The sequence below is a fragment of the Sycon ciliatum genome, chromosome 12 (genome assembly GCF_964019385.1).
Source record: "Sycon ciliatum chromosome 12, ocSycCili1.1, whole genome shotgun sequence".
Lineage (NCBI taxonomy): Eukaryota > Metazoa > Porifera > Calcarea > Leucosolenida > Sycettidae > Sycon > Sycon ciliatum.
The window spans coordinates 9929894-9952041 of NC_088654.1; the positions used below are offsets into that span (position 1 = coordinate 9929894).

Below are 22148 nucleotides of genomic sequence, written 5' to 3' on the forward strand. Positions count from 1 at the left end.
AGCCCAGGCGCGCATGCGCGCCTTATCACATCACGTACACAGCAATCGCCCCCCAAGATTTTTTCCCGGGGTAAAATTATAACATAAGCAAAGAGGCAGTCAAATTTGGCGCCGACAGATATCGCTGTTGACACTACAACGGCCAGATAATACAAAAGCAAAAAAGTTCAAAAAACATTGCACACATATACTTATAACAGTTACTGCAGCTTCCATAATAGTCCATGAGAGCTGAGCTATAGATCGAGGTAGGAATGACAGATAAAGTCAGCCAATATTGCATAGCGTTGGGGAATTAGATCAGATCGGAAGAGAAACCATGCAAATGTTTCAATGAATTAAACGAAAACAATCGTATGTGAAGACTGTTCGTAGGCAGCTGTGCGACCGCCTGGTCCGCAGAAGAAGAAACGGGTACTTGGCCAAACTGCACCGCCCGCGGTCGTAGTTGGTCCCTATGGCGCTTCCAGACGACATCATCCACCTGTACTCCGAAACTGTGAGGGCTGTGGACATGCACTACAGTAGCTGGTACCCAAGTTGCTCCACGACCAAAGTTCAGGGCGAACACAGCGTCACCGGTGTTAAACTTTGGCGTAGTCAAGCTCTCCTGGTACACCTTGACCTGCCGATGACTCTCAGACTGCCGCAATGCACTGAGCCGGATTCTCGGTTGCCGGCCCATTAACAGCTCCGCCGGCGTCTTCCCACTGGTGGTCGGCGTTGTTCGATGCGCTAAGAGAAACCGGTCGAGCCTGACGTTGAGTGGTTCACCAGTATTCGACATTTCTTTCATCTTCTGCTTGAAGACGCCAACGTAGCGTTCAGCGAGGCCATTAGTTGCTGGATGACCTGGCGCCGTTGTTGTGTGTAGAATATCATTGCCATCCAGGAACGCCTGCAATTCCGCACTCGTGAACTGACTGCCGTTATCTGTAACCAAGTGCTCAGGCAAACCAAACACAGAAAACAGATGGCGTAAAGCAGAAATCGTGGTCGCACTGGTTGCATGAGCCATGGGTATTACATCCAAGTACTTAGAGTAAGCATCTACCACCACCAAGAACATTTTTCCCAGAAATGGCCCGGCAAAATCAATGTGTATCCGTTTCCATGGACCTGTAGGCCATGACCAAACACCGGGTTTTGCTGGTGGGCATTTGGCATTCTCTTGGCATTGCAAACACGCATTGACTTTAGATTCTATATCCTGGTCAATATTGGGCCACCACAAGTAGCGCCGGGCCACTTGCTTCATTTTCACCATGCCAAAATGCTCTGCATGCAGATCTCGTAGCAAAAGCATTCGAAGTGAGTTAGGAATCACCACCCGGTTGTCCCATAACAAGATATCATTCTCCACAGACAATTCCATTCTCTTGCTAGCATATGCCTTGAGGTCTTCCTCAATTTCAGCAGGCCACCCATTAACCGTATAGCGAATTACTTTAGCCAATACCAGTGTCTGCTCTAGGATTGGAGGACAGCCAGGTACACGTGTACCTGGCGCAACCATTTCAACCGGGTTGGAGCCGGGTACACATGTACCTGGCGCTGTCTCACCTGCCGAGTCACATGCTTTTTAAAACTGGTTGGTTGGTTTATTTTAATTCGGGCAATAAACGGGAACTAGGCCCAATGATATAAAGGCGAATGGATAAGCCGCATTTAGAAAAAGAGAGGACAGGAATTAGAAAATTACAAAAGAAGAAGAAGTATCTGACACATACAAGCCATGTAGTTAGTCCTTTCAAAGTTCGAAAGTGTAAAGTACCAACCGGGTCATAGGTGACCCGGTACTATCTTTTCAACCGGGTGCAAGCGCCGCCCAACCGGGTGGATTACCCGGCTCACCCGGCGCTGGAGCAGACACTGAATACAGAATCCTTTGCCGATTCTGCTCTCACCACAGCCGCTTTGATTATTGAGTCGTTCTCGATAAGCAAGACCTGTACCGTGACGGTCTCCTCCTCGCTCAGTGACACAGATTGCATTGGTTGTCGCGAGAGAAAATCCGCATGGACGTTTTCTTTCCCCGCGAGATACTGCATTTCGTAATCATACGCCGCCAGTTGCAATGCCCATTTCTTGATTCGATTTGAGGCGAGAGTGGGGACATCCTCGTGATTTCCCAGTAACTTCAAGAGTGGCCGATGATCAGTGACCACTATGAACTCTCTACCGAGTAGGTACTGGCGAAATTTGGTCACTCCGAACACCACAGCCAATGCTTCTCTTTCAATTTGAGCATAGCGTGACTCTGCTGGGGTCAGCTTACGCGACATGAATGCGATCGGTCGTAATTCGCCATTCTCCTGCTTCTGCAGTAGAACTGCGCCAAGGCCCACTCCCGAAGCATCCACTTGCAACACTGTTGGCCTTTGTAGATCATAGTGTGCCAGTAGGGCTTCTGAACACATAGCATCTTTCAATTTTCCAAAAGCTTGCTCGTGAGTGGTCTCCCAGTGCCATTTCCCACCCTTTTTCAAGAGGTCGTACAAAGCAGCTGCAATTTCTGCGAAATGAGGCACAAACTTCCGCACGAAATTTGCAGAACCGATGAAAGATTGCAATTCGGCAACATTCTGTGGTGGTTTGGCCATTTTCAGTGCCTGTATCCTGGCTGGGGAGACGCCCTGCCCACTGATCGTGTGACCTAAGTAAGAGAGTGCCTCAGCCATGTAACAGAATTTCTCCGGATTCAATTTGAAACCTTTCTCATCCAGTCGATGGAGTACCCGATCCACGTTTTCCTCATGGATTTCATCATTCTCCCCGGTACACAGCACATCATCAATGTACCCGCCGCTGCCTGGTAGCGCAACCAAGGTTTCTTCCATTACCCTTTGGAAAATGGATACGGCACTGTGGAAACCAAACGGTAAGCGTTTGTACTGGTACAGGCCTTGAATTGTGTTGATGGTGGTGTATTTCCTGCTTTCCGGTGCTACCTCTAGCTGGTGGTATGCTTGGGACAAGTCGAGTTTGGTAAACTTCCCTCCCGGGCCCAACTTGTGGAACAATTCTTCGAGGGTGGGGAGTGGGTACTGTTCACATTCTGAATGCTTGTTAATAGTCCCACTGTAATCTGCGCAAATCCGTAATCCTCCTCCTGGTTTCTCTACTTGTACCGTTGGTGAGGCCCATTCGGAATGCGTCACTTTCTCAATCACCCCATCAGCCTCGAGTTTGTTCAACGCGTCGATGTACCGCTGTCGAATTGCTAGAGGTACTGGTCTTGCTCGTTTGTAGACCGGTTGTTCATCTGACACGTGCAGCTTTACTTGCACCCCTTGCACCGTACCCACAGTGGAGTTGTCAAACAGATTCGGGTATTTCTTAACGAAATCGGTAGTGGATTGCCCGCCAGTGCCCACTTTGAATATAGATTTCCATGGCAAAGTAAATCTGGACAAGACATCCCGGCCTAAGAGAGAAGGACCATCACATTCAGTAACTCTGACCAGAACATTCTCCTCTACACCACCCAAAGCCATTTTCATTTCGATTTCACCCAGACATTTGATTGGATTTCCTGTGTATGTAGATAGGGTGATGCTGGATGGTACCAGCTCAGACAAGGAGCCATTGCATTTCAGAAAATCATTTTTCCTAGCAGTGTGACGGTGCTACCCGTATCAATTTCCAAGTGCACCTGGACCCCATTTAGCTCGACAGGCGTAGTGTACGGTGCTACAGCTCTGTCACTCACGGTAGCATTCACATTCAACATCAGTACAGAATCATTACAAGGAACAAGCACACCGGGGTTTGATGTTGTCCCGACATGCTTGACGGACCTGGCCGCTTTCTTCTTTAGGCAGGCTCGTTCGATGTGTCCCAGTTTGCCGCAAGCACGACACTTCGCAGATTTGAAGTGGCACTCATCCGGTCGATGTCCCAGCTTGTCACAGCGGAAACAGGGCTTGTCAGATTTGAACGTGGCGTTGTCGGCGAGCCCCGGCTCTCCGCGTACTGCATGAACCTGCGTTGAAAACTTCCCAGACTCGCGGAAAGCTGTCTCATGAGCCGTGGCCATGTCGACAACCTGCTGAAATGTTGTCGTCTCCTCAGCCTTCGCCAGGATTTCCTTCGCCGTGCTGGTAGAACCGATCGCAGTGATGAACTGTTCACGCAAGGCCCTGTTGAGATAAGCTTCAAACTTGCAGTCCATGGCTGCCCGTTTCAATCGAGCCGCGAACAGGATCGCAGACTCGCCCTCCTTCTGCAGGGTTATCTGAAATTGATAGGTGGCAGCAACCACACTGATCTTGGGCTTGAAATAATCACAGAGGAGCTTCAGCAGCTCTTCGAACTTCTTCTGCCCTGGTTTATCTGGGAGGCACAAATTCTTCAATGTGGAATAAACCTGACCGCATAGTTGACTAATCAGCACGGCGCACTTTTTCTTGTCTGCCGCTGCCTGTACTGTCTCGGTTGCATCGTCTGCAATTTGGCCAATGTCATTAGCCAGAAAATGAAAATTGAGTCTCTCTGCATACTCGTCAAAATCCCCAGTTTCGAAAATTTCTAATCTAGAGTTGCGTCCTGCCATCTTCGTCGCCAATTGTTATGTCTGGCCCTAAGGGCCCACACACAGCATTACTCAGGTTCGTACAGTTATTGTAATAATCAAGGAACAGAAAGACAAGCAAAAGAGAGCTCACATTCTCGGACCTAGTCCAGCACAGCAAGCATGCAAAACCAGCCACGAGCCCAGGCGCGCATGCGCGCCTTATCACGTCACGTACACAGCAGGGATCTTCCCTTCAACTGCTACAATGGAAAATGATTCGATCTGAGAAATCGTGAGACTGCGAATCTCCGTTGAATATTGAGTATGTCAAGCCTTTTCACGACGAAGATGGAGTTCTTTTTGGAGATGGACGTTGCGGCAAAGGACATGGTTTCCGACTTCTGGCATCTGGTGAAGCCAGGGGTCATATGTCCAGTCAGGTTGGCAGCCTGATGGTCGGTAAGCTTGTGTTTAGATCGCGTTCTGCTCAATGTGGTGGATCACAAACAATTGTGATATCGCACAAGTTGAACTCTGCATCATGCATACGGTATTTTTATTCTGTTAAGCGCAAAGTGTCTCTGACTCTCTGTGTGGCCGTCCTATGCCACGAGAAACTCCAATCAGGCGCCTGTGTCCTCTGCCTTCTTGATTGAATGTCCACTTCGTTTGAACAACAAACACAACAATCGAGGACGGCTTTGCAATGAAAAATGCACCTATACTGGACCTGAAAAAAAAGAAGAAATAACATGCTCACGATGAGACTCGAGTACACGCGTACTCTCCAAGCAGGTTTTGAGGATGTCGCTCATAGATGCGTAATTCCGCATGACGGCGTACAGTTCGACTGTGCGGGAGCTCCCTGTTGAGCTGCGCTGGCGTAGGAGTGTGAACCCTTGGGTTCTGTGTGTGTGGGTTCTGAGCTGTTTCATTGATTTGAGCTCTCGGGCTCCGCTCTGGGTTCCGTGCAACTACTACTTGAACTAGCATTCATGCAGCTTCACTCATAGTACCTCCTGGATCGGGTGCACTTGTTTCCGAGCCTCGCTCTGTTCCAGAGTGGAGCCGAACTGGTGCTCTGTGTATTTGTTGGTGGTTTGTTCGTGGGTCGTTTGCTCGGACACGATCGAGCAAAGCGCTCCCCCATGCAGATCCTGCAAGTCAAGTTAGTTGAGACTCAGATTGGTCCTGTGGTAGTTAGAACTTTGGGCATTGATTCCAAACAGTTTCCAGGATACCTTAACACCATTGGTATCACCAGCTACTGCTCTGAGTCTGAATTGCAAAAGAATGCTCTCCAGGGCTCGGCAGCTATCCTGCGAAAGTCCCTTGATTTTCAGGGCTCTTGGGTGGCTGGTGGAGTTCTTTCGGTATTATTTTCCTCCAAAACCTCTCGTGTTTCTTATGATCGTTATTTAAAATAGTGTTGTGTCTTTCTCTCTGTTGTTTACCTGCCATCTTATTTAATATCCATATGATGCATGGTCCAACCTTTGGTTTCTGGATTCTAGCCCGATGGGTGCCAATCTCCTCGTGCTGATGGATTTAAAAACGAAGCCGGTGTGGAGACAAGAAACCGAATATCGATGAAAGTAAAGTGAGCGCACTCATATCACGAAAACAATGGAACAATATTTTAGGATTTGAACGTCGTTTTCATGTGATTAGCATCAGAAACCATCATCACACTGAGTATTGGACTACATACCCACTCACATACATGTAACTTTCTAACCTGCACTTCTACAGTTTGCACATGCTATCACACTTCTCCGTTCGCTCCCCAAGAAATAACGCCTTTATTAGTGCAAGCTTTAGAATAATAATGTTTCTGGTATTAGTTTTAGATACAGTATTGTTCACTATAAGCTAACTTATGAGCCTCTTGATCCGAAAAGGGGCTTAAGTCGTTTCGCAAAGTACTGAGAAAATGCAGAGGAAAGTTGAGTTTTCCATATTAAGAGGTGTATAAGTCACTTATTGAAACACCTACAACTCCGCGAAAGATAAATATTTTGGACCTAGGTTTTTTTACAGAGCAGTCCATCGAACCAGAAAAGTCCTTCGAGAAGTCCATCGAACCGTCCACGGAGCAAACCTGTGCTCTGGATGGCAGTCGTGAGTCAGTCAAGTGGCAATTCACGTCAGCAAGAAAAGGAAAAGCTCCCATGCAGGGAGCAACAAGTATCGCCGAAGTTGCACCAACCCCTTCTTCACATTGTTCTCTCCAGTGCGGGCTTGCAAATTAGATGGTTTGGCGACAACAACGCTGTTAATGGCAATGGTTCTCAGCGCTTGTTCAGCACCTCCATGAGCGACACTGACTCACGCTGCTATCTGGCGTTCACGAGGTGTTTGTCATGCTGGAAACGGAGCGTCTCTGTAAGTTTGTATCTCTGGTGATTTTTCTGCCTGGAGAGCACTTTATAAGTGGTGCTCTACTGGCATAATCTTCCTCAGCCTACTCAAGCTCCACTGATGAGGGGTGAATTCCCCGGAACACTGTGTACTAAACAGGGATAGGTGCTTTCTTTCAGGTTTGCCGAGTGGACAGTTCGATGGACTTCTCGTGTGCTCTGGATGGAAGTCGTGAGTCCGTAAAGTGTAAAATCTTTAATTGAAAGAAAACAGAGATGGGGACTTACATTGGACTTCACACAACACTCTATATTCTTGCGTTTTCAGCTGATCATTGTTTCCAAAGAGGACCGGTGCCTCGTAATCCCAAAAAGATCCTTTCCGCCAAAACTGTGAATACTGCCCTAAAATAGCAAGAGCCATCTGCATGCATTGTACATTGCCTGCCAAAGAGGCTCCTTGATATTTATTGCAGGTTTGCCTTCCATGGGTATAGTTACTCTGTCCAATTGACGGAAAAAATAAGAACGATTTTGATGCTTCGCAGAACATCCCGCCTGAAACAAGTAAAGGTAGTGAACACATAGTAAATCGAATGTTAATGTTTTCTCTTTCCCATTAAGGAAACTTCACTTATCAACTCAAAAAACGGTCTCTTCACTGCTATTCAAATTAACCCTTTATTGGCCGGCCCATAAATTGATCGATCACCGATGTTCGAACACTTCCGTGCTGGATTTGAGTGGGATGTACACATGCTATGGTATCCATCTTGGTCTCATTCGAAAGGTGAGTTTTCGCGCTTCGTCATCCAACCAAGAAAGTATATGACCCGTATACATTGAGCGCGAGAAAATCGAGATCGAAATACGCGATTTTGCAAGTACATGGATTTGTTTGATGCACTTGAATGCTAGTCACGCGTGACCAGCTGAGTTATCAGGCACGCGACAGCTGCACTGTACAAATGTGCAGGTTTAGGTACAGCAGAGAGCCGGCGCTAGTGCAGTGTTTTTGTGTGATGAACTCTTCTCTTGTTGTAATTACAATTTTCTTCTTGCGTACTGCCATGCCTATGTTTGCAATGAACCAGTGTATTGGTCTACAGGACAGTATGTTGCCCTGGAAGACACGTGACAGTGTATGTTGATTTGAGGCACGTTTCAGAGAGACGTTGAGTAGAGGGTGTGAGAGCTTGGCTCATGCCTTCGCCGACTTCAAATTTGTTCAACATGTATTTCTTGTGTCTAGTACTTGTGAATCCCTTGTTATCATTATCAGTGTGTTCCAGAACTAGTGTGTGTGTGTGAGTGTGTGTGTGTGTGAGTGTGTGTGTGTGTGTGTGTGTGTGTGTGTAAAAAAGACCAAAAAAGACCAAAAAATTGGGATTCACTGGCCAGAAAAAGTCACTTCAAATAGCTGTATGGTGTAGACCAGGCTGAATAGTGATGGTCAATTCTTCAGCCTTGCAAGCTGTTGAATGGTGCAATCCCAGCACAAGTTGTTATGGCTTCTGCCGTAGCATTGCTATCATCACCTCCGGCGATGGGCATCAAAGGTCAAAGGTGTGTGAGCGTTGCACTTGAGTGCATGTCACGCGTGACCTGGTGAGTGATCAGGCGTGCGAAAACTGCAGTGTACAAACGTGTGTGTTTAGCTACACAACTGAGAGCAGCCAGTGCAGTGGTACATGGTTTTGTTCAAAATGCAATTTCTGTCTGCATTACTTTGAATTCAAAGTGACGGCGAACGCAATGGCTGGTGGTCCGTTATCTCGGCTCTGTGCAACTGAAGCTCTTGATCGTGTTCTCAACTGGTCAGGGAGTGAGTCGTATGATGATGACGACCTCTTGTCTTCAGACGAGGAAGGAGAACTTGATGGCTGACAATTATTTTCTCATACCGCGAGTGACAACAGTTTTATGGCCTCTGAAAGTGAAAGCGAGTACGATGAAGATTCTCCCGCTGGAGTTGTTGTGGATGACGGAGAATTTGTGTTGCCACGAGCTCGAGGTCATGGTCCCGGGAGAGGCGGCTCAGGTCGGTCTGGTCAAGGTCGCGGATGTGAACTTGCACCTCTGCCTAGAGTTGTACCTCTGCCTCAAGCTGGACCGCGATTCGCAGCGCTTCCAATACCACAGCAGCAAGTTCACCTCCACGACCCGTGGCGCGAGCTCCTCGTCGACCTTGACCAGACCGACCGACAAGTATTACCTTCACTGGGGCAGGGGTAACTGCAGTTGGATCCCAGGACCGATACCCTAATGCCATCAATCGCTTTTCTGCACCTTTGCCTCACCCACTTACTGAGGTGTTTTGAGCCCATAAGTGGCCCGTAGTCCGCTAACCATAGCACAACTACCGGAGGTGACTCCACGATTAACCCTTTTACTCCAGTAAACTTCCTTTCCAGCGCGCTGATTCTCCTGGTGTTGTTTTCGCGCACAGGTCCGAACGAATTTTCTCTCAATTCAGTTTACCTTGATAGATTTTCATTATCCTGGGCTTGATGGAAAGATCAGGACCAAGCGAATCCATCCTGGTAGATCTCAATTCAATATGCACAGTGGTGCAACTTCTACATCCTCTTGAAGCTACATCACAAGGCCTCGGAAGGCACACGAACTCGATCTCACATTCTTTTTCAGTGTCTTGCTTCAGGTCAGCCGATTTTCACGATTCAAACTGCACTGCAAAGCTGTGATCCACGTGCTTCCGTTGGTGTCCATTACGCATGCGCTGTGTCTCTATTATGTATAGATTATAACAAGGGGCCGTGTGTATTTTTAGATATTTTTCAATAGTATATAACCGAGGCGAAGCCGAGGCTTTTACAACTGGTGTATATATCTTGATAAACACGAGGTCCCTTTGTTATAATATATTTATACCTCTCCCTATTCACCGTTCCCAGCCGACAACTACGGCTAATTTTCCTTAGTGGTGTATACTTATAGAATAAACACCGATGTCGTAGTGTTTATGGGAATATAAACACTGCTATAAAAACCGAGGCGTAGCCGATGTTTTAATAGACAGTGTTTATATTCCCTTAGAATCAACTCGTAAAAACTCCAAGTCAATCTCCAATTGATACAAACCTCGTTTATTCAACATACTTGGTCCGTTTCATCGCAATTGTCGCTTATCTATCGCGACTAAGAACAAGAGTTATTTTATCGCTCTGTAAAATTTCCAATACGCATAGTGAAGAAGCATGATACAGGATGCCTGTCCGCCACAATAAAAATAATTCAGCGATGGAATCTGATGAAGCAAGTCGAGAAAGGAAGCAAGGTTACAAAAATGTACAAAAGAAAACAGCGACGGAGCGCGTTCTTGCACTCACGCCTTAGTTTATCCGACTCTGGCTCTGTATCACTCGAGCTGATGTCACTTGAGCTGACATTCGCTGGTGTGTATAGCTGCTGGCGCCATGGCGTAGAGTATCTCTTGCTTTCTCCGCTTGGCATATGGCAGCGATGGGAAAGGAACAATCGTGGCGAGGTGGCCCTGTCTTGTTCGATAACACGTCAAAGAGATGTGGCCTCTGCACTACCGAGAAGTATCATATCCTCGAAACCGACGCCCGCACTAGGCTAAACAAGCGAAATGAGATTGTGTCAAAATGCAGGCACGAAAGCAAGTATGTCCTATCAAATTTTGTGCCCATCACATAAGGACAGTGATTATTCTATGGCCTTGGTAGCGCCTCTATATCTGTTACCTGGCATGGCACCACTCTGCGCTATCACCTTTCCCAAGGCACTCTGTGCAATGCATCATGAAAAATGGGCTGGTCACACCCCGCAATATCATCACCCTCATCTAGCACCTAGGCACTCTGTACTATGCATCATGAAAAATGGACTTGTCACATCCGGGACCCGACATAATGATAATTTTCACACTCCATAATGACGGAGTTCACACCTTCTGAGTATATAACCAGTGTATCATACTTTGTTTGATCATCCATCTGATGATCCGTTGCTTGAACGGTGAAACACTGTGTAATGGAATTTGATCTCTGACGGTTTTTCCGCTTGTGTGTAGATACTGGTTATAAATAGACCGAATAAGGAAAATGATTTGATAGCCTATGAAGAGTAAAAGAAATGGAACCAATGACAACAAATACTCGTCCAGCACACGAGTTGTCATAGAAACACAAATAACAGGTGTCCACTAATTTTTTGTTGGAGATTGAGTAGGAGTTTTTACTGGTTGATTCTAAATACAATAAATGCTCCCGCCTTGGGCTTATGACCAATAAATACTAATTATTCCCGTAGCTATGCAGAAGACGTTACTTCAGTAACGTCTGGCGCTAGCCAGGGTCCACACAGCTTTAATTTGGTATTTTCTGTGTTTGTTTGTTTGTGTCACGCCTGGCGCTATCCCGTATCTGTCCCGTACCGTACCGTACCATCAAACACAGCTGGCCACATACAGCTGGCCGCAATATTCAAATAGGGCTTTTAAACGCAAGATCATAACGTGACGCAACTTGGAAGAATGGGTATGAATGCGAAGTGTATGGGGGAATGCATGTAGCTAGGGCGATAGTGCGGGTTCGAATCCCAGGATATGCCTTAAAAAAATAGGAGAATTGAAAAAATGTATAACATCCCTATGCTTTTGTTGCCGTCATCAAGCCGGTAGACGATGTCGTATTACCCTCGATCGTACCTGTCCCGTACCTATCCCGTACTGTACCGTACCATCAAAGACGGCTGGCCACAATGCATATTCAAATAGGGCTTTCAAATGCAAGATCATAACGTGAAGCAACTTGGAAGAATTAGTATGTATGCGAAGTGTACCGGGGGTGCATGCAGGGCGCGCGATAGTGCGGGTTCGAATCCCAGGTAATGTCTTAAAAAAAGGAATTTTTTAAAGAATTTATAACATCCCTATGCTTTTTTTTGTCTAGGTCATCAAGGCAAAAATGAATAGCGTAGGGCCTGAGCTTCCAAGCTCTCTCGTAAAAACCTCGGGGGAGCTCGGTTTTTATAATAGTTTTATTGGTCATAAACCCTCGGCCTCCTCATTTATTGTATACGAAAACACAAGACAGAGGTGTTTATTCTATTTATACCTAGCTTCGTTTTTGGCCTGAAATACTGGTCCGAAATAGCTATTTTAGTATCCCAGCATACTATAATATGAGCCGCAATCAGCGAAAACGACCCTTAGAGGTTTCGTAATATCTTCGAGAAAATGGTCGATTTGTGACGTTCAACATTTTTTTTGATCGCGCTGCGAACAGCGCGACGAGTTCTTCTTGAACTCCTTGGTTGAAGTAATTTATTTTGAAGGAGTGGTGTCGAGTGGCGACTCGAATGTTCCTTGATCTTGTTGCGATGGCTGCGGACGCCAGAGCTGTTCGCAGAGCACACACGGCAGTCATTCTGTACAGCTGGCTCGAGCCTGGTGGGGAGCGGATGCTGAAGTAGCCGCTGAAGTTCAGGGTGAGGATGAGACGTTCTTTTGTTCCAACATCGATGTCGACAGCGAGGTGGAATCGCAGCCGTCATCTCCTGCTGCGATGCGGCTCAAGGTGGCCGATGACTTGTCAGAGTCGGAAGATGAGGAGTCGTCACCTGAGATAAATTCTGAGTCTGGGGCTAGTGACGGCAGCGACGTCGTGTCTTCAGCTGTGGAGGAAAAAATGGAAGGCGAGATTGAGGAACGACTCCACGCAGGGTGCAGCTGCGAATATGTGGATCATTTCTCCGCACTCATCAGCTAACGTTATTCTTTGTCATTATAGCTGCTTACTGCACTACTTCAAAGCTATTCAAGCTGCCCACCCACCTTCGAATGCTGAATATTCATTGTACACATACATCGTATACATACATTGCACCAATTTGAAGTAGATCTTGTATTTTGGTGTATACACCCGTTTTGAATCGGAATATTGAACTTTTTCTTGACTGAGGTCCTTCAGTAGATGTGTTTCAACAAATTTCCAACCAAAAAGGAATTTTGGAACTTTTGACCCTAAGGGCTGATTTCGCTGGTTGAGGCCCATATTATGTGTAGGTAGCATTGCGTGTTCTAGGCCTAAGACCTATCATTCAAGCAACATCTGCATCCACACCCTGGTGGCTAGGTGGTCAAGATAGGTGCTTGGGGAATCTTATGGTTGCAGGTTCGATTCCTGCTGAAAATTCTTTCTTCTCTTCAATTTTTTTCTCTTTCAATTGGAGAGAAAATTTCTAAGTCCCTTGAAAGTTGAAAAGTTACAACCTCTAAGTGGGTAATATAGCAAAGTAGAGTTGCGCTCGATGAAATCCGACCCGGAGTGCAACTTGCACGGCCCTTGACGCCCTGGAAGTGGCACGAATGTGGCTGGACGTACACATGTACAAATACAATGATGTAATCGGAACTGGTCCAGGGTGTCAGCTTTGCACTTTGGGTCGGATTTCAGTGAGTGCAACTGTATATACCCCAAGTTAAAGTGGTGAATATGTATAGATTATAGACCAACTATGAGGTCTATAATCTATTTATCGTGTTCTCCACGCAATAGTTTCTCTCCATATACGACATATCCTTGTAATTCTAGTATTATACTATAGCCTATACCGCATTGTACGGCAGTGCAGGATCAAGGTCAATGTTTAAATTAGGGTCAGCATCGGTAGCACTGTGGGTGGTTGGTAAGGAAGAGTGACTGAGATTCACATGGTTGTGGGTTCGAATCCAATCTTGTGTATTTCTGCTTTCTTCAAAAATTTCTTTTTCTAAGTTGGAGAGAAAAGTCCAAGAAATTCTAAGAGTCAAAAAAAAGGACCATCTCATAAGTTCGCATTTTTTATTATTATTTATTCACAATCACGTGGCACTAGCCAATGAAATGGTGATGTGGGCGATAGCCAGCCATGGCGGTAATAGAGCTAGAGGGGAGAAAGGAAAAGAATGAAAGGGGAACTGAAAAGCAAGAGAAGCTAGGGCAGGGCTGGATATCAACTAGTATGTTGCATTCTGCAGTAGCTGTGTGAATGTATTGTAACATTGGCAGGAATTTAGATGTTGTAGGAGGAGAGACCAATGGCGGTAAGCAAGGAAGAGAGGAGATGTTATCAAAGAGGCAGACCGCGCAATAGGGAAGCGGACAGAGTTTCTGGTGCGCATGTCTAGAGATTGAGCAAACCAGCTTAGGCAGGAGAGAGCATGAAGAGGAGCAATGCCCAGCTTAATTTTATGAATTGTCTGGCATGCCAAAAAACGCACGCGGACCGAGAGCGGCACAGCAGAAGCAAGGCGGTATAAGTCTGCGCTTGGAGTCAGGCGAGGAAGCCGAAATAATATTTTCAAAAGACGCCTATGCATAACTTCGAGTCGAGCAATCAGTGTTTTAGAAATGCCAGCCCAAATTATGCAGCAGTAATCAAAAATAGGCAGAATGTAAGATGTGTAGATAACATGGCGACAGTCGGTGTGGAGGTGGGTGATGTGTGATGAGAGAAATCCCATTACTGAGCTAACACGGCTGTCTAAATGTTCGATCTGGGATTTCCAGGTTAAGTGTTGGTCAATAATGACGCCAAGATGCTTGTGTTTTTCAATGATGCAGAGCGGGGTTGTGGTGCCTGGAAAGGTGAAGGGACTGGTTACTAATGAAGATAGGTCACAGGAAAAACTGGGGGGGGGGGGGGGGGATACACATTACAGCAGTTTTCGAAGAGTTGGGCTGCAATTTCCATTTTTCCATCCAATGAATAACGCCATCTATGTTGGACTGTAACTTGGCACTAGCCTCGGGGAGAGTGGGTGCTGTCACAAGTAGTGCTGTATCATCAGCATATAGTGATGTGTGATCCATTTCTGCCAGATCGTTTACATACATAAGAAAGAGGAGAGGCCCCAGGATTGATCCCTGAGGAACTCCAGACTGTACATGCCCTTTGGCAGACAGAGCAGAGCCGACACGCACCCTTTGCTGTCTGCCCGTCAGGTAAGTACTAAGCCACGTGAAGCAAGTACCATGGATTCCATGGCGCGACAGCTTGTATAGGAGCCCGCGTGTCCATACTGTGTCGAAGGCCTTGCTTAGATCAAAGAAACATAGCATGCTGTAATGGCCGTTCTCACGAACAGAAGACATCGATTGAACAAGTCTGAGAAGCTGCCAGGACGTAGAGTCGCCTTTTCGGAATCCAGACTGGGACGGATGTAGAACAGGAGACAGGTAAGTGTATAAGTGGTTGTACATAATACGTTCACACAGCTTGGAGATTGTTGACAATAACGAGATCGGGCGGTAATTCGATGCATCGAGCTTACTTCCCTTGCTCTTAAAGACCGAAGTTACAATTGCGTGTTTCCAAATAGCAGGGAAAGCACCAGTTGCAAAAGTGAGGTTAAAGATGAGGCTGAGAGGGTATGCAATACTGGAACAAAATAGTTTCAGGAGTTCATGAGAAATACCGTCCGCTCCCGCAGCCTTTCGGGTCTTAAGGTTGCGGATTTGCTTTGCCACAGCAAAAGGCGTGGTGGTGACATCTTGCAACGTAGGTGTGGTTCTTCCACGTGATGGGGCGTCGGGTGGCTTGAAGTATGGCACATTCCATGAAGGATCATCTTGTGTTCTAAAACCAATAAACTGTTCGTTCAAAGCATCTGCCACATCCACAGGGTCAGAATATAGAGTACCAGCGACAGAGAGCTGAGTTACAGTCGTTCTGCTGTTGCCTTGGGGAGATCGAAGCTTCCGGACAAACTGGAATAAACTTGGTGATGCGGGTCTTGCCGTGGATGCACTTAAGGATGAGATGTACAGTCGATGGGCAGTTCGAGACATATTGCGAGTAACGTTTCGTTCTCGTCTGTAAATAGCGAAGTTGTCAGCCGAGGGAAACTTTCGGTAAACACTATACGAATCTCGTTTTTTCTTTATTTGATGTCGGAGGGTACTGATTAGCCAGGGGGGGGGGGGGGGGGGGGTTCATATGGATACGCTTGACAGCCGGCGGCTTCCGCCTGGGCAGAAATCTTGCACAGATGTTATGGAAGATAGAGTAAAAGTTGTCCACAGATATGTCAGGATCGCGCCTCGCCAGGCTCAAAGCTGCTGGCCAATGTATGTGGGACATGGCAGTATTCATACTCGCGACAGTGTTGCTGTCTAGAGAATCCAAAGAAAATACACTAAAATCAGGGACATCCAGGGGAGTCGAACGAGCATCACGAGAACGATATGCGAACTTATGAGATGCTCCCTAAGTAGTCAAATATATCGTGTATTTGACTAAGCAGTCAAATACGCGATATATATGACCGCTTATGTACCGGTCTGCTCTCGATATAACAACTCTCACTTGTACATAAACGTCGCTAGTAAGTAAAAAAATCAAATCCCGCGCCGAAACAGCATCACTCCCATACAAGTTTTGTTCTACACAACATAATCCTACATAACATAAACCTCGACATAACACACGCTACGGCGCGGTCCCCGACGTGCGCACTCTCGATACAACATAAATTCACGTGCACGGTACGATCAAGCGGTAGCTGTAGCTTGGCAGTTTAGTCCTACATAACGTAAACCTCGGCATAACGCACCCTGTGGCGCGGTCCCCGACGTGCGCACTCTCGATACAACGTAGATTCACGATCAAGCTGTAGCCGTAGCTAGCCAGTTTAGTCCTATTGTGCATATATTCTGCGGCATTGATGGTATCTGATGTCGATGGTGGTACAGTGTGTATATGTTTGCACGGTTAAACCCACCTTGTAATACCCTTCATTTTGAGGTACATCTTGTATTTTACACACGGTTGTCTACATAACATAACTCTCGATATAACATAATTTGTGCGTGGTCCCAGAGATTACGCATATGGAGAGTAGACATGTATCAGGGAAAATAGTGGGATCAAATACTAAGAAGGCGATAAGGAGATATATTCACCAGATATAGATCACAGGAATAAGTGGGGCTTCGTATTTCTTTCCAGAAAATCTCCCCATACAGCAGGGAGTCCTTTACATAATATGACTCCCTGCTATACATCTACATGACTGTATACGTTATAATTATTATGCTATCGGCCTACATGCGATTCCCGGGCTGGTCGACAGGCGGCCAAGCCAGGCTGCTAGTGGGATCTCGGCCTCGCACACAAATCCACACAAAATGTTACTGCACTGAATGCATTCCCCCGATACACTTCGCATATATACTCATTCTCTTGATGGTACCGTACTCTTGATGGTACGGGACAGGTACGGGATAGCGTCAGGCATGTCGATGGCACAAACAAACAAAAATATTGCGACCAGCTGTCTTTGCTTGTACGGTACGGTACGGGACAGATACGGGATAGCGCCAGGCGTGACACAAACAAACAAACACACAAACAAACACCAAATTAAAGCTGTGTGGACCCTGGCTAGCGCCAGACGTTACAGAAGTAACGTCTTCTGCATAGCTTCGGGAATTAATTGTAATTTGTAACCACCTTGCTCGGCATCATTACACATTACTGCATGTGTTCTCTGTGTTTTCTTCACTGCATGCTTACACATACACACACCCATTTGGATCATATACAAACTTTGTGCTTTTGAATTATCATGTTATGATTCTTTTTAATATTTCCTTCTCTCATAATATTATATTCGTTCTTAGCAGGAACCGGAGGTTTTTCCTCTGGTGAGAAGGCAGAATTGCCTGTGCTCTAAACGAATTCAAATAAAAGAAACAAACAAACAAAAACCTGTTTCAGGACTACAAGTTGATGCAAAAACTACATGTAAAATACTTGTAGGAGGAAAAATCAAGGCAGCTTTACCTTTCGTTTCGCATATGACTGAATGTGAGTGTGATGGCCTGTAGCTAAACCCATCAGAAGCCAACGATGTCTCACATGTGGTAGGCCCGTATTCAAATTTGCCACAGTTCACCCATGCTGTAGGTAAATCATTAAGCTTTTGTTCATCCCTAATCCTTTCAATCATTTTTCCCATGCAACCACGGGTTAAAGAGAGTTTACTTGCAACAGTTGATCCGGTAACAGAGCGACATTCCTCCAGGGCCTCATTATAAGTCTTCAGCCCGACTTCTTTGTACTGTAGCAAGGCCCGTTCGCAAAACATCTCAACTGCAAGAACATAGAAATAGAGAAAGCAAACAGCAGCGGTAGAGTGAGCTGAGAGAAATTCAGCCTCCCAGAACATCAGATGACAAGAAATGAGATGGCAAATTGCAAGTTTGATTTCCATCCTGGTAGAAGTTGTAAGTTACATAAATTTACTTGGCTTACTTGCTTGTCCATGCACAGTCCATATGGTAAGGAGCTGTAGGAGTAGTAGCAGTCCAAGCGGAAGGGATGACGCCATCTAGGCAGAATATTACAAAAAGGCCTGTTTAAGTGTTCCAGCTCACCACCAGAAGTGTGTTCATAAGTCTGACAGGGATAAATCAAGCGTATGTTTGTACTGCATATACGTATTACATATACCCCATAGAACTAAAATGTCAACATTTCCTAGCGACTTGGTCTGTGTAGGCAAGGTGTTATGAAAATATGCCACAACTCATAATATGAGTCATGACGAACAATTACAAATGGCCACAAATTGTGCAGTGCTGCACCATTTCCCAGCACCAGTCCGGATGATACGGAAAATGGAAGGCACCAAAACATTATCCACTCCATGGGTAGGGGTAAGCGGATTATGCTCTGAAAATGACCAGATCCTCCGATGCTCTAGCGGATGCTCGCAGGATACTCGAGAAAACAGCCAATTATGCTTTTACAGGCTTCACCAAAAGGGCCAGAAGAAAACATAATCGTCATGAAAAGGACTCAGACCATTGTCATGAGGTTGATTGGAAGCTTTGTGGAAGAACAAGACAATATTAATTATACAAGAGGAATACGAAATTCACAAGCAAACGCTGAACTTTTGAGCGATGTCCTATAACTATAAGTTCGTGCATGGCAGGGAGGGCCTTATGGCTTGTTAGTGCCCGACAGGTAAGGCTGAGGGCCGTAGGCCTGTGTGCTACCTTGAAGGGCACGAACAAGCCATAAGACCCTCACTGCCATGCACTAACTATTTTAGAACGAGGTTACATGCATTATCGCACTTCCATTATGCTTTGTGTACCACACTGAAGAGTCTATGCAGCAAGAAATCAGGATCAGCAATGCAGGTGATCAAAGCAGCAGACGGATTCACTTTAGCGAAAAAGGAAGAAGTAGCTCAGCGGTGGTGTGAGTACGGTGCATCTTTGTACAACGTGGACCTGAACGTAGATGATAAAGTCCTTGACGCAATCGTTACTCCAGCCATGTCAGATAATGCCAACAACAATCCCATTCTGAGGACCGAAGTCGAATCCGCTGTCAACTTCCTCAAGAACAACAAATCAGCGGGGTTCGATAACATTCCTGGCGAGCTTTTGCGACATGGTGGAGATACGTTGCTGGCTGTTTTGCACAGGATTTGTGCAGTATGTATCGGCGGCATGTGCGTGACCAACCTACGTTTTGCGGATGATATAGATCTAATCGCATCGTCTGTGAAAGAGCTGATGGACCTGACCCAGCGCGTGGATACGAGTGCAACAAGACTAGGCATGCAGATCAATGCTTCCAAGACCAAGTCAATGGCAGCGCCGGAGGGTGGTGGTGATCTGGGGTGCATTCAAGTAGGCAATGAGCGAATAGAAGAAGTATCCCAGTTTAAATACTTAGGTGCCGTAATCACGTCGGATGGCAAGTCCGATGTGGATATATGAAGACGCTTAGCACTAGGGAAGCAAAAGATCATTGAGCTTCAATTCATTTGGAAATCGCCATCACTTTCTTTGCCTACTAAATTTCGTTTAGTTAGGTCTATTGTGCTAGCGACTGTTTTATACGGATGCCAATCTTGGACATTATCTGCCTCATCAATGAGAAGAATTTCATCCTTCGAGATGAAATGCTTCCGCCGACTATTAGGAGTAACATACCACGACCGGTGTACCAACCAATCTATCCTGGAAGAAATCAATGACATCGGAGCAAGGATGCGGCTAGCGAACGAAGTCAAGAAATTTAAGTTGATGTTGTTTGGCCATGTTACGAGACATGACGTTTCCTCCAAGCCCTTCCTGCAAGGATCAACTCCTGGATCTCGACCGAGAGGAAGGCCCGCGACATCATGGATTTCTAACATTAAAAGTTGGACGGGTCTTCCCTTGCATGCTCTCTCTCATGCAGCACGCGATAGAGTTGGATTCAGAGACATCATTCACAATTCTCACGCTGATTAATGCCTCTACGATCACCTTGTGATTATGAGTTATACATACATACATACATACATATTCGGTAGTTTTGTGGTTTGTGTGCAGAGAGACTTGGTGTGATATGAAAGAATATTTTCTGCTGGTAAGTTATGGTAACTCAGGACCACTTAGGACTACTAAAAGTAGAATAGAAGCAAATGAAATGCTGGGCTCTTATGGCGAGCTTCATTCTTATTCATAGCTTGTGGAGCTATTTAGGGCCTTTGAGAGCCCCTTGTTGATACCTCTAATGACTTTGATCTTCGGTTTTTATAGGTTTCCGCAATCTGTTGACAAAGGAAATTCGTAAAGATGAAAGAATACGGGAGGCAAAAACCGTACACACTTCTGAAATGCGTAGCTTTTAGTAGTACATCGTACATTTTAGGCAGAGTTCATTATCTGCACCGTACTATAATGCATACAGGGAGTTGTACGCACCAGTTTAGAGTATCAAGTGCATTTGGTATAGGAAATCCATAACATTGAGAAGGATGCCAATAACTCACAACGAGGGCACAATTTGTATGTGCAAGTTATGTTTTCTTGGAAGTCTGGTACTACTTCTTGACGATGGAAAAAATTATGTTCGCATACCACAGACATACGCTACTAAATTGGCACCTATACGTCTAAACACGGAAATTGTGCACAATGCAAATCGTCAGATTCCGACATTGACATGAAACTGCCAAAACAAGTCGACTTCAGATCGGAAACGAACGCCATAGCCATCACAGACTTTAGTGGCCGTGCCTCGCTCGCAATTGAGAGCAGCATCGCCCCAAAATCGCTGTCCGATGGCTCCGTAAGGTCGTGCGCAAGTCGCGCAGCGCTGCCGTCACTCAGGTACGTAGAAAGTCGATGGCCTAAAATTCCGTCTCTGGAAGACTGTCGACACGGGGATCACTCTCCATGGCTTCCACACCATAAGCACCATCAGATTCTTCCAGGTACATTACGACGACATCGTCTTCAGCGGCTGGAGCTCCCGATATTTGCGTGAGAATTTACTTGGCGTGCGCTCCGCTCCGCAATTTGAAATTCGCTTGCATCGGTGGCTGGAATGAAGTATTTATCTATCTGTCATGGGTCCCAGAGCGAAGGTCTGCTAGGTCCTCGTCGGAGAAGTCATCTGAGGACGAAAGGAACTCACAGCGCAAGAGGAAATGCACCTGACGACGTTTTGACGGAGGCAGACGGCATTGTCGGCGCGCGTGTATTTCCGTAAATTTTCGATCACGCAGTTCTCAATGAAATCAAATGGGACATGCGTAGATCTCTTCAGCTACGGATAGGATCATACCTAGGCTGTGTGAGTGCCACGGGAAATCCCCGTGGGCTGATGCTTCCTGCCATACCAGGCATGGTTTCAGTATGCATGTCGAATGCGTCGTTTACGACGCATTCAAGTATGGGGCTGCCGGTAAAGGGTTAAGCCTAGTTTACATTCGACGCAACGCCGACGGTATGGGACGTAAGGGCTTGTCGGGAGGGCTGGGGTGAGCTGTAAAATCCTGTACGATTGGTACGACACGACATGCAGCAGTCGTTGCGACGTTCATTGTCGAACGGCGCGAGTCATAAGGCACGGTCCGTGACGGGGTGACTTCCGGACCTAATTTCTCGTTTTTCTTGACTTCTCTTCAATTATTTCTCCTTGAAAGAAGCGGAATCAAGTTCACAATACCAGTTTTTCATGAAGACCAAAAAATTAGCCCTGAAAGTTGTGGCATTCAAATAATAGCCCCAGGAAATGATAGAATAGTTCGTCTGTCACGCTTCTGAACTATCCCTAAATACAATAGGTGACATGAGATCTTATGAACTTAGAAGTTGCGACTTCGGCGGTAATAGTCATGAAGTTGATTGTTCCAACTAGGAACACACGCTTCTTGCCGAACTTGACACTTGACTGACTCACGACTGCCATCCGGAGCACACGAGCGTCTCTGTAAGTTTGTATCC

At 46.1% G+C, this 22148-nt stretch overlaps 1 protein-coding gene across 1 annotated transcript in view; it reads right to left on the reverse strand.

Annotated features, from left to right (window-relative positions):
- The window catches only part of LOC135828591 (uncharacterized), a 76927-nt gene that overhangs the window by 48787 nt on the left and 5992 nt on the right, over positions 1-22148 (reverse strand). Inside the window, exons 2-4 of the mRNA XM_065341023.1 lie at positions 18163-18238; positions 17692-18000; positions 7165-7434 (exon numbers count right to left, since the gene is read on the reverse strand). Of these exons, the coding sequence (XP_065197095.1) occupies positions 7165-7434; positions 17692-18000; positions 18163-18238 (655 nt within the window). The remainder of the gene's footprint in view (positions 1-7164; positions 7435-17691; positions 18001-18162; positions 18239-22148) is intronic.